This window comes from Mandrillus leucophaeus, unplaced genomic scaffold, assembly GCF_000951045.1.
Source record: "Mandrillus leucophaeus isolate KB7577 unplaced genomic scaffold, Mleu.le_1.0 Scaffold887, whole genome shotgun sequence".
Classification (NCBI taxonomy): domain Eukaryota; kingdom Metazoa; phylum Chordata; class Mammalia; order Primates; family Cercopithecidae; genus Mandrillus; species Mandrillus leucophaeus.
The window spans coordinates 1,068,662-1,081,938 of NW_012109663.1; the positions used below are offsets into that span (position 1 = coordinate 1,068,662).

Sequence of the window (13,277 nt, forward strand, 5' to 3'; positions counted from 1 at the left end):
TTGAGGCCAGTTATTGGAGAACTATGGTTGCCTTGTGGTACCATGCTTCCTTGCTCTTTCATGTTTCTCGTGTCCCTGCATTGATGTCTGCATATTTAGTGATGTAGTTTCCTTTTTCAAACTCTAGTAGGGAAAGACTTTCAGTTGCATATGGGTCTGAGGCTTCCAGTTGGGCAGGGTGACTCTGGTTACATGTAGGCACAGTGGGGTAATCAATGTGCAGCTTCTTTAGTTGTGATCAATGTCAGCAATGAATGTAGGTGCCTCAGTGGCCTAGTTTGTAGGAGCTGGTGGAAGTGATAGTGGCTGCATAGGTTGCTAGGGCAAAGTCTTAACAATTCTCCCGTTCTTGTCTTTCCCACAGTGGGGAGTCTTAGCTGAAGAGAACCATTTTTGTGTTTGGTCTGATATGGCCCACAGGCAACCATAGCAGGACTGGGAGCCAGGGCATAGGTAATCAGAGTAGCTGTGGATATAGGTCATGGGCTCAGGGTCTTGTGAGACTACTGTAGCACCTTGGACTTGAGGCACAGTTTCACTTTCCAAGATACAAATGAATGCAGTTTCCCCAGTAAGGCAGGGTCTGTTCCTCTGAGGCACACCTCAGCAGCCTAGGCCCAGAGTGCTGAAATATAGTTGAGGTTGTGACCCTAGTGGACATGGCACCCCACTGGTACAGCATGGTAGAAAAAGGAGTTTTTAGAAGCTTGGGTCCAGAGAGCAAAGAATAGCTGTAATTTGGGACCAGTAGTCAACAGAGGTCAGCAAAAATGTAGACACTTGGTGATGAGGTACTACGTAGTGGTGACTCTGGACCCTGGAATGGTGGGACATATCACTACCCCAGGCTCTGTGAGGCCAGGTACAGCAGCAGCAATGATGCAGAAATGGCAAGACACTGCTGTACCTTGGACCTTGGTGGGAGGGGTGCAGCACAGCTCCACTTCCCCAAGAGGCAGCGTGTCTCAGCAGTTCAGACTGTAGGGGTGTAGTGCAGTTTTGGGTGGGCAGGGCATGTGGCTGTTCAGCCTGGAGGGCAGGGTGCCACAGCTCAAGCCAGGCACTAATTCTTTGGGATGTGTTGTGCCACATCTGTTTGGCCCCAGAAATCATGGTCATACGTGTCAGTGGAGCCTCTGGATCCCTGTGGGGTAGGGTACTGCATCAGCTATGGCACTGGGGTGTGCAATTGTTCTTGTGTGTCAAAAGCTCTGAGCCCCTGTGGGTAGTATGCTGTCTTATCTGTGGAGCCAGGGCTGAGAGTTGACTGCTCTAGTGTGCCAGAAGTCTGTGATCCCAGATGGTGGTGGTGGGGTATACTGCCTCATCTATGGCATTGAGGGGCATGACTGGTCTGGTGTGCAGAAGACCTGAGGTCCCTGAGGGTTGGAGTGCCATTTCAGTTCAGCCCTGAGAGGAGGGTGCACAGTAATTGGAATGCAGGGAGTGGAGTAGCTCCATGGAACTTGGCCCTGGGAGTAGGACATAGTAGCACCTGGGCTGGAGGATGGTATGCTATAATGTGGGCTTGTTGCAGTAGTAACAAAACATCAGGGATGGAGGGATGCAATGTATACTCAGGCTTGGAGCAGGATGCACTTTTTCCCAAGATTGTACAGGGCAGTAGCAGCATGAGCCATGAGGCAAGAGGTAGGGGCTGAGAAGAGGAGGGAGGGGCACAGCATCAGCTCCTTCTCTACGGATAGCTCAGTATGTAGACTCTGGGGCACTCCTTCAGCAGGCCTCAAACCCTATAAGGACTGCAGAAGTCTTTAGTGCGAAGACTGCGTGTGTCCATGGCGATGATGGTGGTTGTTGGGGTCCTCTTGCTTACCTTTTTCCTGCAGAAAGGGGTCTCTTCTGGTTTTGAGTTGATCCCAACTAGGGAAATGGGATGGCAGAGGCAAGGTGTTTCCTCCTCTTTCCTATGTGGCCATCCTGTGTTTCAGTGGTCCACAGGATTTCTGCTGCTGTTCTCCAGAGCTTTCCTTTAGTTATTTTGATCAAAATGTAGTTGCTTGTTCATTATTTTTAGTTTTTTGTGGGAAGTGGGAAGAGCACTAGAAGCTTTTAGTTGGCCATCTTGCTGATGTCACCAACATGGATCTATTTTTGTTTTATAATGTTAAAATATTATATCTATGTATAATTGGTTGTAATTTACATTTTATATAGAATCCTTACTTATTTTTATCACCCATAAAGGTCCTACATAAAATCATCATCAATTTCTGGACTCTTAATAATAGTTTTTGAAGTCGTTGTAAAAATGTAACTTTTCAAGGAAATTAAAACTAGCTGCATAATGTTAAAGAAAATATCAAATGTGAGAACTGTATGTGATACATTCAAAGATTGAATACATATTTGCTTATATTTATAGAAAGGAAACAGGACTAGTAATTCTATGGGCTACAATTTTATGTCAACTTCTACCTAAAACAGAAATATGAATTATTTTTAATAATATGCCTGTCTTTAATCCTATGGATGAATATTCCACAAATTTGGTATTTTAACATCTTTGATGCCAAATACATAAAACTAAAGAAGTCTTTAATCTGAAAAAAATAAAACAAAACACAGAAGTATAAAGAATGCCCTGTTAATAAACGTGTTAATTCATCTTTTGGGGGATGGTGTTTCTGATTTAGTCTTTAGCTGAAATACATATTTGAAGTTTGAATGGAAAAAATGAGACTCAATTTTCAAGTGGTTTATAGAACCAGTCTCATTTCTTTCTAATCCACTATTCAAATAAATTGTTTGTCTATTATTTGGCTTAGGAAAATTAGTTTACATAACTTGAAAAATAAAAATAGCCTAAATGAGCTTTTTATTCCACTAAAATCAATTAAACTTATAGCTGGCACTTTGTAAATAAAATTTCTTTAAACAAAATGAAGGATCCTTCAGTCTCTCCTTAAAGAGAACTGACAATTTGGCTGCTTCCCAATTCTTCATCTCTGACTTCTCCTTGACAATCAATCTATGAAGCAGAGGGGAAAGAAAATCTCTTCCCAGAACTGCATCAGTCTTCTCTCACTGGAAGCATTGTTTTTGTTTTGTTTTGCTTTTTTTCCTCTAGAGCCTGCCAATTTTTAGCCTATGAAGATGGAAGTAATAAAAAATATGGTGATTAGTGAATAAAAAATATGGTGTTTAGTGGAGTAAAGGGAATAAATAATATAAAAATAACTTCTTTAATAATGAGATATATGATACAGAAGAAGATAATTATTAAAAGTTAAAAGCATAATAATTTGATTCAAATTCCTCGAACACAAGAGGTAGAAGTTAGGCTAAGGTGATTACTTAGAATATTTGCTGTGAAAATGGAGCACTCATAATTTTTAATGTCACTCATAATTCTTTTTATTTTTGTAATTTTTAAAAAGTTATATGAACCTATAGGTTTATTTCACATTTTTAGTTTATTTTCATTTTTAAACTTTAATTTTATTCTCAGGGATACATGTGCAGGTTTGCTATATAGGTAAACTCGTGTCATGGGGGGTTGTTGTACCAATTATTTTATCATCCAGCTATTAAGCCTAGTACACAATAGTTATTCTTAACGCTCCTCTCCCTCTTCCTACCCTTCACCCTCAGGTAGACCCCAGTTTCTCTTGTTTCCTTCTTTGTGCTCATGAATTCTCATCATTTAGCTCCCACTTATAAGTGAGAACATGCGGAATTTGGTTTTCTGTTCCTGTGTTAGTTTTCATTTAGTTTCCATATACCAAAGATAACCAGCATTGAAAGCTTATGAGATTTGTCATTTGTATGAGTACCAGGTAGGATGTAGAAAGATAAAAATCCCTCAGATAACTATGATTTCAAAACAAGAAGACTCAACATTGCCATCTTCCCGTGCCCAATGATTTTCAATTCCTGTTGCTCCATTATCAGAAACACATTCAGTCTAAAACTAAGGGTGGCAAATACGAGCACTAACTGGAATGATAACATTTTAGATTGTTAACTGTAGTTTCTAACATCATCTTTTTCAATACTACAACCAGATTTTATTAGAAAGTAAGAGAAGACATTTTGTACTTCTGGGAGAGGGCACACTGACAACAGAAACAGATCAAGAACAGTGGGTTCGGGGGCAGAGGACAGAGGACAGAGGGCAATTTCACACGCTTTATACATTTGCTAGAGCTGGCTCCACTCACCTTAGTCACAGAACACTCAGAAATGTCTTTATAAGTTCTCCTGGTCTGCATTTTTTTAAACTCAAGTTTTTCTAAACATTTTATTTGTGATATAATGTTTTCCCTTCTGCTATTTCTCCCTGCCCCCAAACTGATTGTTGTAACTTGTTTTATTCTTGAAATTTTACCCATGAAAATACTAAGAGAGAGAGAAAAGAGAACTTACCTGGTATTTTTGTTGTTTTAATTGAACTCTGAGTCTCAGCTTTAGAGGGAAAAAAAGAAAAAAAAATACAATTAAATGTTGTATATCAGATCTATTCTCACAATTGTTTCAGGTGGTAAATGAGTATGAATTTTGGCTCATTTCTGATTCACTGTTTTCAAATCATAAAATCATGATTCTTCATGATTACAGGAAACTTCTTAGAAGGTTTTTAAGAAAAAGTGGTTCAACCAACTTTTTCTTTAAGGGCCAAACATTTTAGGTGTTGCGGGCCATAAATATCTGTCATAACTATTCAACTCTGCCTTTTGATGTGAAAGCAGCCATACACAATATTTAAAGAATGGGAATAACTGTGTGCCAATAAAACTTTATTTTGAAAAAGTCAGGTATTCAACTTTGCCTGTGGGCCATAGTTTGCTGAGTCTTGCTTTATAGGATCTGGTATAACCTCACACCTTGAATATCCTGAGATAACATAGAAAACAAAAATCCTTCAGTAAGTGCTTAATGAATGGGGCTGCCATGTGTTGTAATCCTACTAAGTCATGGTGTATCTCATGACCTGGGGAATATGCAGCAAAGTTCAGACAGATACTTTTAAAATGTAAGGAATTATTTTATGATATAGTCTAGGAAAGGTTTCTGCAAGGAAAGTCACTTGAAAGAATTATAATCAAAGATCACTTCAACACCTTTGAGTCCATGGAGCATTTTCAAGATTTGGCACATGAAAAATACAGAAAATAATTTTGGAACAAATAAAAGCCCAATAATGACATTTTTAAAAGTCCACTTGCTTCCTTTGTATATTCACTTGACTCGCTATATAAGTACCTTAAATTTAACATGCCCAAAACAGAACTCTTGACTGTTATCTTGAAATCTGTCTCTTCCCTTGCGTTCTTGGATCAATACACGGTGCTATTTGTTTTCCAGTCGCACAAAACAAAACGTTAGAAGCCTTTCTTGAGTCGCCTATGTTTCTCACCCTTATCAGCTCTAGTTTCAAAATGTATTCCAAATTCAAACAAGTCTCACTACCTTTTCTGCTACTGTCCACCCAGCACCTGTATCTCTCCCATGAGTACCTGCAATAGCTGCTTAGGAAAATCTTTTTAAATTTAAACTTCACTGCTCCAATGGCTCCTATTACTCCTCAACTCATCTCCAACCATTCAGGCCCTGTTTCACTGTACTCCAACTCGTGGCTTTGCTGTGGCAGATTGAAGGCACAAGGCCTTTTCTGCTTTGAGGTTTTCTTTCTTTTCTTTCTCTCTTTCTTTCTCTCTCTTTCTCTCTCTCTCTCTCTCTTTCTTTCTTTCTTCCTTCCTTCCTTCTTCCTTCCTTCCTTCCCTCCCTCCTTCCCCCCTTCCTCCCTTCCTCCCTTCCTCCCTTCCTCCCTTCCTCCCTTCCTTCCTTCCTCTCTTGCTTTCTGACTCTGCTCAGAAGTCGCTGTTCAGAGAAGTCTCCCCAACCACCTAAATTGTTTCCCCAGACCTTTTCACATCATTCCATCTCATTGCTTCATTCATTCAACAGTACTTTTATTACTACCACATTTTACTTTTGTCTTTAAAAAATTATTACTTTCTGTCAGGAAGTAACTCCATGGGGGCAGACTTCTTATCTTGTTCAGAGAAGTGATTCCAGTGCTTACCAGTAGAAACATATGGATATAATGAATGACAGTAGAAAATAATAATGTAAAAAAAAATTCTACCTAGCTGATTTCAATTTTTAAAGAAAAATGAATACTTTATTTAAAATTTCCTAGTTGGATATTTATAGTTACTATTTGCAAGCGACTTTTATGATCAGTTTCATATTATTAGTTGATACCTCTAAAGGAAATATTATATTTCCATTTTGCAGATCTGTAAACATTAGCTGAGAGCAGTAAAATTACTTTCTTAAGGAAAGAACCAGGTATATAGGCCAGGTCTGTTAACTCTAGTTTTCATCTTCTTTCAGTAAAATAAACAGCTTTTCCTTCCACTAAACTGTTCCAAATGGAAGCTTGACAGACTTCATTGAGAAGACAAAACCTTCTGATTATCCTTTCTTTGAATATTTTTAGCCTTCAAAAATGTGTAATAATTCTAGAGGAACATAATAAAAGAAATATAACTATACATTAAGATGTAGCTGAATCTTAATAAAACATATCAATTCAAAACCCTTCAATTGAACAGTGTAAGAGGTTTGGACATTTATATATATTAATGAATACATTGATATTTTGAGGACAAAATTCTGTATGTCTCAAATATTTAATCAAGTACAGAATATTCCTTTTTTTCCCTGAAATCAAGAAGATATTTTAAAAATGATAAAGTGTTTCCATATAAATACAACTTTCAAATTTGGACTCAGTTCTGTGGATACAAAAGCTTGGTAAAGATGAGTGCTATGGAATATGGTTAAAGTTGTGAGAATTAATGAGTGAAGACATTTTCAATTATTCCTGTTTATTATTTATAACTTTCATAAAACACGTGTTTTGAGAAAAGGCCGAGCTTTGATCTATAAAGAATCTCAGGAAAGTCAAATACAAATTAGCAGTGTGCTTAGTTAACCATTCTCAAACTGAGATGTTTAGTAAGGACCCAAAATTTAGTCAAGGTGGTTGGCAATCTGTTTGTTGAGTTTGATTTTTGAATATGAAATTGAAGTCTTATGAAATGCAAATGAATTTTGAAATGCTAATCACATTAATCCAAAGTTAAACTTTGCTCAAGCATTTAGTTTTTAAATCAGAAATCTTGAACAGCAATACAACAAATAACTTTGTTAAATATTCTTATCTCACAAAGGATATTGCAGAATATTTCTAACTAACAAACTTACACAGAGAACATGATAATATCATTAACAGGTACAAGAGAAAGAATATATACATCTATTCTGATATATAATTCTCTACTGATTTGCTGTTGAATAATTTATTATAACCAATTCAAATTCTTTTCATCCTTTCTCCATATGGCATTGACTGAGTCATTAGACACGAGATTACTTCTCATCTGGCTAAACCATGACTTGTGACTAAGACTTTATCATCCTGAGGAGTCCTCTTGTATCTGCCTACTTGAAATGACATAAACTAATTAAATAGCATATGAGAAATGTTATAATTAAGTCCAAAAATAAGTTTCATAGACAAAATGTGCAATTCACAAAATAATATTGAAGCTGGGTGGGTAATTAGATAAACTAATGTTTTCTAGATTGTTGTGTGAGAGATTCTATAAGGTAGTACCAGAAAGCAGCATTAAATAAGATTGAAACATTTAATGAGAAAGTTGTTTCCTTTTCAGCTTTCTTGCAGTTTACTTGGTTATTTGAATGAGAAAAATCCAAAATTTTAATTGGATGCACATATATCGTTAATATCTAACATTTGCTTATAATAGTTTATTTTATTAAAGAGCAAGCATGTCTCAAGCTGAGCCTCAAGCAAAGAACAAACTCTAGCTAGAATTTTATTTTTTTGTTTACATAGTAGTGATTTTTACAGCTATTGTTTATTTATGCCAAGCAAAACTGGTTTTTCATTTATGGTAGTTTATTTTTCAAACAAATTTAAGAATAAGAAGTGCATTGATTTAAAGAAAAACATTAAAAAATAATAACACAGATGATATACATCTCTAGCAACACTCATGAAGTTGTGGGAAATATCAAGGTAAAGTCTAGTAGAGGTCCTTGATAAATATGAATGTGTAGAATTTGAATCAGCAATTAGAGGAAGGAGGAGGAAAATAGGAATTAAAAATATACAAATGAAGGGGCAAATAAAAAATATACACATTCAAGAATAAATCAGGCATAGTGGGCAAGAGGACAATCCTGGTTAGAATTGCAGGTTTATATTTATTCATTCAGTCAGTATCTTGTCTTATATTTATTGAACACCTACTTGTCAAGTGCATGATGCACCTAATTAGAAGCTAGTTGTTTTCTAAATCCTTAGATTTAGATACTTTATGTACAATAGTTGTCATGAGAACAAGTGTGGTATAGTGAAAGATTTATAGGGTTTGGGGCAAGAAAAACAGGGTTTTAATCTTTTAAATTTAATCTTGGCCAAGTCACTTAGTGTTTCTGAACTTGTTTCCTTGTTTGTGAAATTGGTATCATATATACTTACTTTGCCTGGCTTTTAGGAGAATTACTATGGCTAAAAAATGAACTAAAATGTATTGTGTTTGTTTGTGTGTGTTTATTTCTTTATATGATTTATCTCCCTTAATCTTCACAAAGATCCTGTGAAAGTATAATCTTATTTTAATCACTTTACAGATGAAGAAACTGAGGCACTGAGAAGTTAAGTAATGGATTAAAGACCACAGCACAAATAAATAGTTGTGCTGCTTTTTGAACGCAAACAATCTGACATCATAATCACTATCCATAACCAATAAACTAACTTACTGTTGGCATGATTGAGGTGCCAAATTTTTATTTTATGAAGGGTGTGATGCCTTGAAGAACAAAGACCTGGTGTTGGCCACTCTCATGTTCAGCTAGTAGCTTATCTAAAATGCCTACTTGGTTATTATAAAATTATCTTTGCTTTTTGTATAAAAATAAACTCCATATTAAACTAAGATAAATTATGCAAAAGGAAATATATTTGATAACCTATCTATTATATATAAATGATATCAATTCCTACTTAACAGCATGCTGGTTGATTATAAATGTTATTAAGAGAAGCCAGATTATCTTTTCAGTTTTCAAATCTCTAATATTGTATTCACTGTGGTAGAAGAAACTCTCACTTGGCAAACCCTTAAAGGTGTTTCTAACGAAGTATTTGCTTTAGTAGAGTTCCATATTGGAGTTCTGCACATCCCAACATATCATCTATCTATAATCTTATTCTGCATTCTTGCCTCAGCCAAGTTACAATTCAGTAAAGGGAAAAAGAGCAATAGCCTCTCCTTCCCTGCCAATCCCTTACAATGTGCAAGATATTTCCTTTAAAATCTGGTTGTAGATACCAGAATGACTAAGTTACCAGCAAGAAATACGTATGTATTGTTTTCTTCCCTCCGTCTCGTCTTCTTTCCTTTCTCTTCTACCCTCAGAAACCAAGAGAATATGCACGGGAATTTTTGTTTGTTTGTTTGTTTTAAAAAAGGGTTAATGAGAACATCATGTTTTCAAGTCATTAGCAAAAAATAAAAAATAAAAATAAAATTAAAAAAATAGAGAGCTCAGGAAGAGAAAAAGATTTGCAGTTTTACAAGGAAGTTTTACCCTCAATTCCTCCACAGTTTTCTACTGAAGAGTGTGGACCTTGGTTATTGACAATTGATACTTCTTTTGAATCACCCTTCAGTGCCTACCAATGTAGTTTTGCGTATAGTCAATGATAAATGCATGGATTATGAAACCTAAGTATAGTGAGGGCTAATGCAAGGACCTGTTCTGTGGTGAGTTAAATGGTGACTCCCTGACCTCCTACTACCAAAAGATAGGTGGACCTGGAACCTACGATCTTATTTTTTTTTAGCAAGAATATAAAACTAATATAGATCATCAAGATACTGTGAGATTTCTACTCTAAGTAATCTAAACACAGAAGCCACTATCCTCTTTTGCTAAGCATACAATTTCTTTTTCTGCAGAATGTGTTTCGGGTGAGAATATCGGATAACTGTCACCAACGATGTCAAAGTATAGATCTTTCTATAAATACTAATTAAACATTTGGTGTCTTGTACTTTCTTTAAGAAAGTCAAGGTTCAAATAACCCTCTTTATCCCTGATAAAGCTCCTTCCCATGAAACCTTCTTTGTCTGATATTATTGTAGTCCCTTCAACTTTCCTTTAATTAGTTTTACCAAAGTATACCTTTTCCTGTCTTTTGTTTTTAATCAATTTATATTTAAAGTGAGTTTTCTGAATACTGTACATATTTGGGAAGAGGCTATGCTTTTTATCCAGTTTAACAATCTTATTTTTATAAATAAAATGTTTAAGCAATTTTATTTTATGTGATAAATTATAATTGATTTTAAGTACACACTGTAAAAATTTTCCATCTGTTCTGTTTCTTTTTTCTTATTTATTGCCTTCTTTTGGATTGAGTCTTTTTTAAAGATTTTATTTATCTCCATTATTGATTTTACAACAGTATATTTATAACCTTTCTCTCATTTTGGCATTTGTGCCATTGTTATGCAGTTTGTTTCTACATATGTCTTAAACCTTCCATACATTTTTGTTATCTTATCTTTAAACAATAAATTGTCTTTTGAAGAGACTAAAAATGAGATAAAATTCTTTTATAGTTGCTCACATATTTACCATTTCAAATGCTCTTCATGCCTTTATTTAGATTGAAATTTCCATCTGGTACCATATTTTTCTGTTCCTGAATGTCTTTATTGATTTGAATTTCGCAGCTTTTGTGTGTCTGAAAAATATTTACAGAATTCTAGGGTGAAAAGTTTTTTTTTTTTTTGCTTCCAATACTGAAAATGTTGTTTCACTGTTTTCTGGCAGGCATCGTTCCTGATAAGACTCTGCTGTAATTTTTATCATTGTTCTTTTCTATTTAATGTGTCATTTTTTTCAACAGCTTCTTTCAAGATTTTCTCTTTATTTCTGGTTTTCCTTGATTTGATTATGATGTGTTTTGGTGTAGTTTTCTTCATGTTTCTTCAATTTGGGGCTCATTAAGTTACCTGAATCTATGGGTTTATAATTTTGTACACTTGGATTATCTTTCCTTTTGTTCTTTTTTTTTTTCTTGAGACAGGGTTTCACTCTGCCACCCAGGCTGGAGTGCGGTCGCATGGTCATGGCTTACTGAATTCTCGATCTCCCTGGCTCAATTAATCCTCCTGCATCAGCCTCCCAAGTAGCTGGGAATACAGATGCCTGCCATTACGCCTGTCTAATTTTTGTATTTTTTGTAGAGACATGGTTTCACCATGTTGCCCAGGCTGGTCTCAAACTCCTGGGCTCAAGTGATTTGCCCGCCTTGGACTCTCAAGCGTTGGAACTACTTTAGGGTGGGTGAGCCACCATACCTGGCCCTTCTTCAAATATCTTTTGTGTCCATCATTCTCACATCTTCTTCTGGAATTATATGTATCTTAGTCCCCTGGGTTGTCCCACACCTCACTGATGTTTTATTCTTATTTTTCTGGTCTTTCTTCTCTCCAATTTATCTAGTTTCTATTGCTATGCTTCCTGTTGAAAAACTCAAAATATTAGTTTTTATTGATCCACTTTATAGTACATTTGCTTTCCAATTCATTAATTCCCACTTATATTTTATTGTTTTCTTCCTTCAGTTTTTGGGGGGTTTATTATTTCTTTTCTCTGCCTTATTGAGATGGTTGTTCCAGTAATTAAGTTTGAACCATTCTTTTTCCTGCCTAATATATGCATTTTAGAGCTATAAATTTTACTGTAAGATTGGCTTTAATTATATTGCACAAGTTTTGGTACTCCATATTTTTATTATCATTCAGCTCAAACTATTTGCTGATTGTCATTATGATTACCTCTTTGACACATAAGTTACTGTAGTTTAAAATTTATGAGCATATCGTTATCTTTTGGTTTTTGATATTTAGATTAATTCCTCTTTGACCAAGAGACACACTCTATATCATTTAAATCATTTAAAACCTGTTGAGACTTGCTTTATGACACAGGCTATGATCTATGATAGTAATCAATTCTTATCTACTTGAAAATAGTTCACTTTCTTTAGTTGAGGTGCAATGTTCCACATATTTCCATTAAATTAAGTTTGTTAATTACATTGATTTATGCTACATCAATACCTATATTTTGTCAACTAATGAGAAAGGTACATTAAAATTTTCACTAGAATTGTGGATTTGTCTTTTTCACTAAATTTTTGCTTTATACATTTTCATGCTATATGATAATAAGTAAAAGTTTTAACTTGTTTTATTTTCCTGGAAAATTAAGTATTTTAGTATTATGAAATGTTCCTATTTATTTCGATTTAATTTTATTGCCTTAAATTCTACTTTTTCTGATATAGATGTATTTTTTTCAGGGTATATCCCTTTTCACTTTTTAAAATTTAACTGTTGTATGTCTTTTTAAGGCAACATTTAGTTTGGTTTTGTGTGTGTGTGTGTGTGTTTGTGTGTGTGTGTGTGTGATCATTAGGGTTTTCTATTAATAAGATCACGTTATCTGAGAACAGAGATCATTTTACTTCTTCCTTCCCTATATGGTTGCTTTTAATTTCTTTTTCTTTCCTGATTGCTCTGAATAGAACTTTCAGTACTATATTCAATAGAAGTGATAAGAGTGGACATCATTGCTTTGTTCCTGATCTTAGAGGAAAAGCTTTCAACTTTGTACTGTTGACTATAAAGTTACTTGTGCACTTTTCATATATGAACTTTATTATTCAGGGCAATTTTTAAAAATGTATAGTTTATTGAGCATTTTTATCCTGAAAGGGTGTTGAGTTTTGTCAAATGCTTTTCTGCACCAATTGAGATAATCATGTGGCTATTGACCTTCATTTTGTTAATGTGGTATATTACATTGATTGATTTTCCTATGTTGAACCATCCTGCATTCCACAAATAAATGTCACTTGAAACACGATGTCTAATCCTCTTAATGTGTTATTGAATTTGGCTTGCTAATATTTTGTTGAGGGCATTGGCATCAATATTCATTAATAATATTGGTCTGCAGTGTTCTTTTCTTGTAGTTTTTGTGTATGATTTTGGTATCTGCCTAATTTTAGTCTCATAGAATGCATTTGAAAGGGTTCCTGGCCGGGAATGGTGGCTCACACCTGTAATCCCAGCACTTTGGGAGGCCAAGGTGGGTGGATCATGACACCAGGAGTGCAAGACCAGTCTGGCCAA

At 35.1% G+C, this 13,277-nt stretch overlaps 1 protein-coding gene across 2 annotated transcripts in view; it reads right to left on the reverse strand.

Annotated features, from left to right (window-relative positions):
- The window catches only part of EMCN (endomucin), a 124,392-nt gene that overhangs the window by 52,753 nt on the left and 58,362 nt on the right, over positions 1 to 13,277 (reverse strand). Inside the window, exon 5 of one of the 2 annotated variants that reach the window (XM_011969367.1) lies at positions 4,387 to 4,425. The exons of the other annotated variant lie outside the window; for it this stretch is intronic. Within the exon in view, the coding sequence (XP_011824757.1) occupies positions 4,387 to 4,425 (39 nt within the window). The remainder of the gene's footprint in view (positions 1 to 4,386; positions 4,426 to 13,277) is intronic. 2 annotated transcript variants of the gene reach the window in all.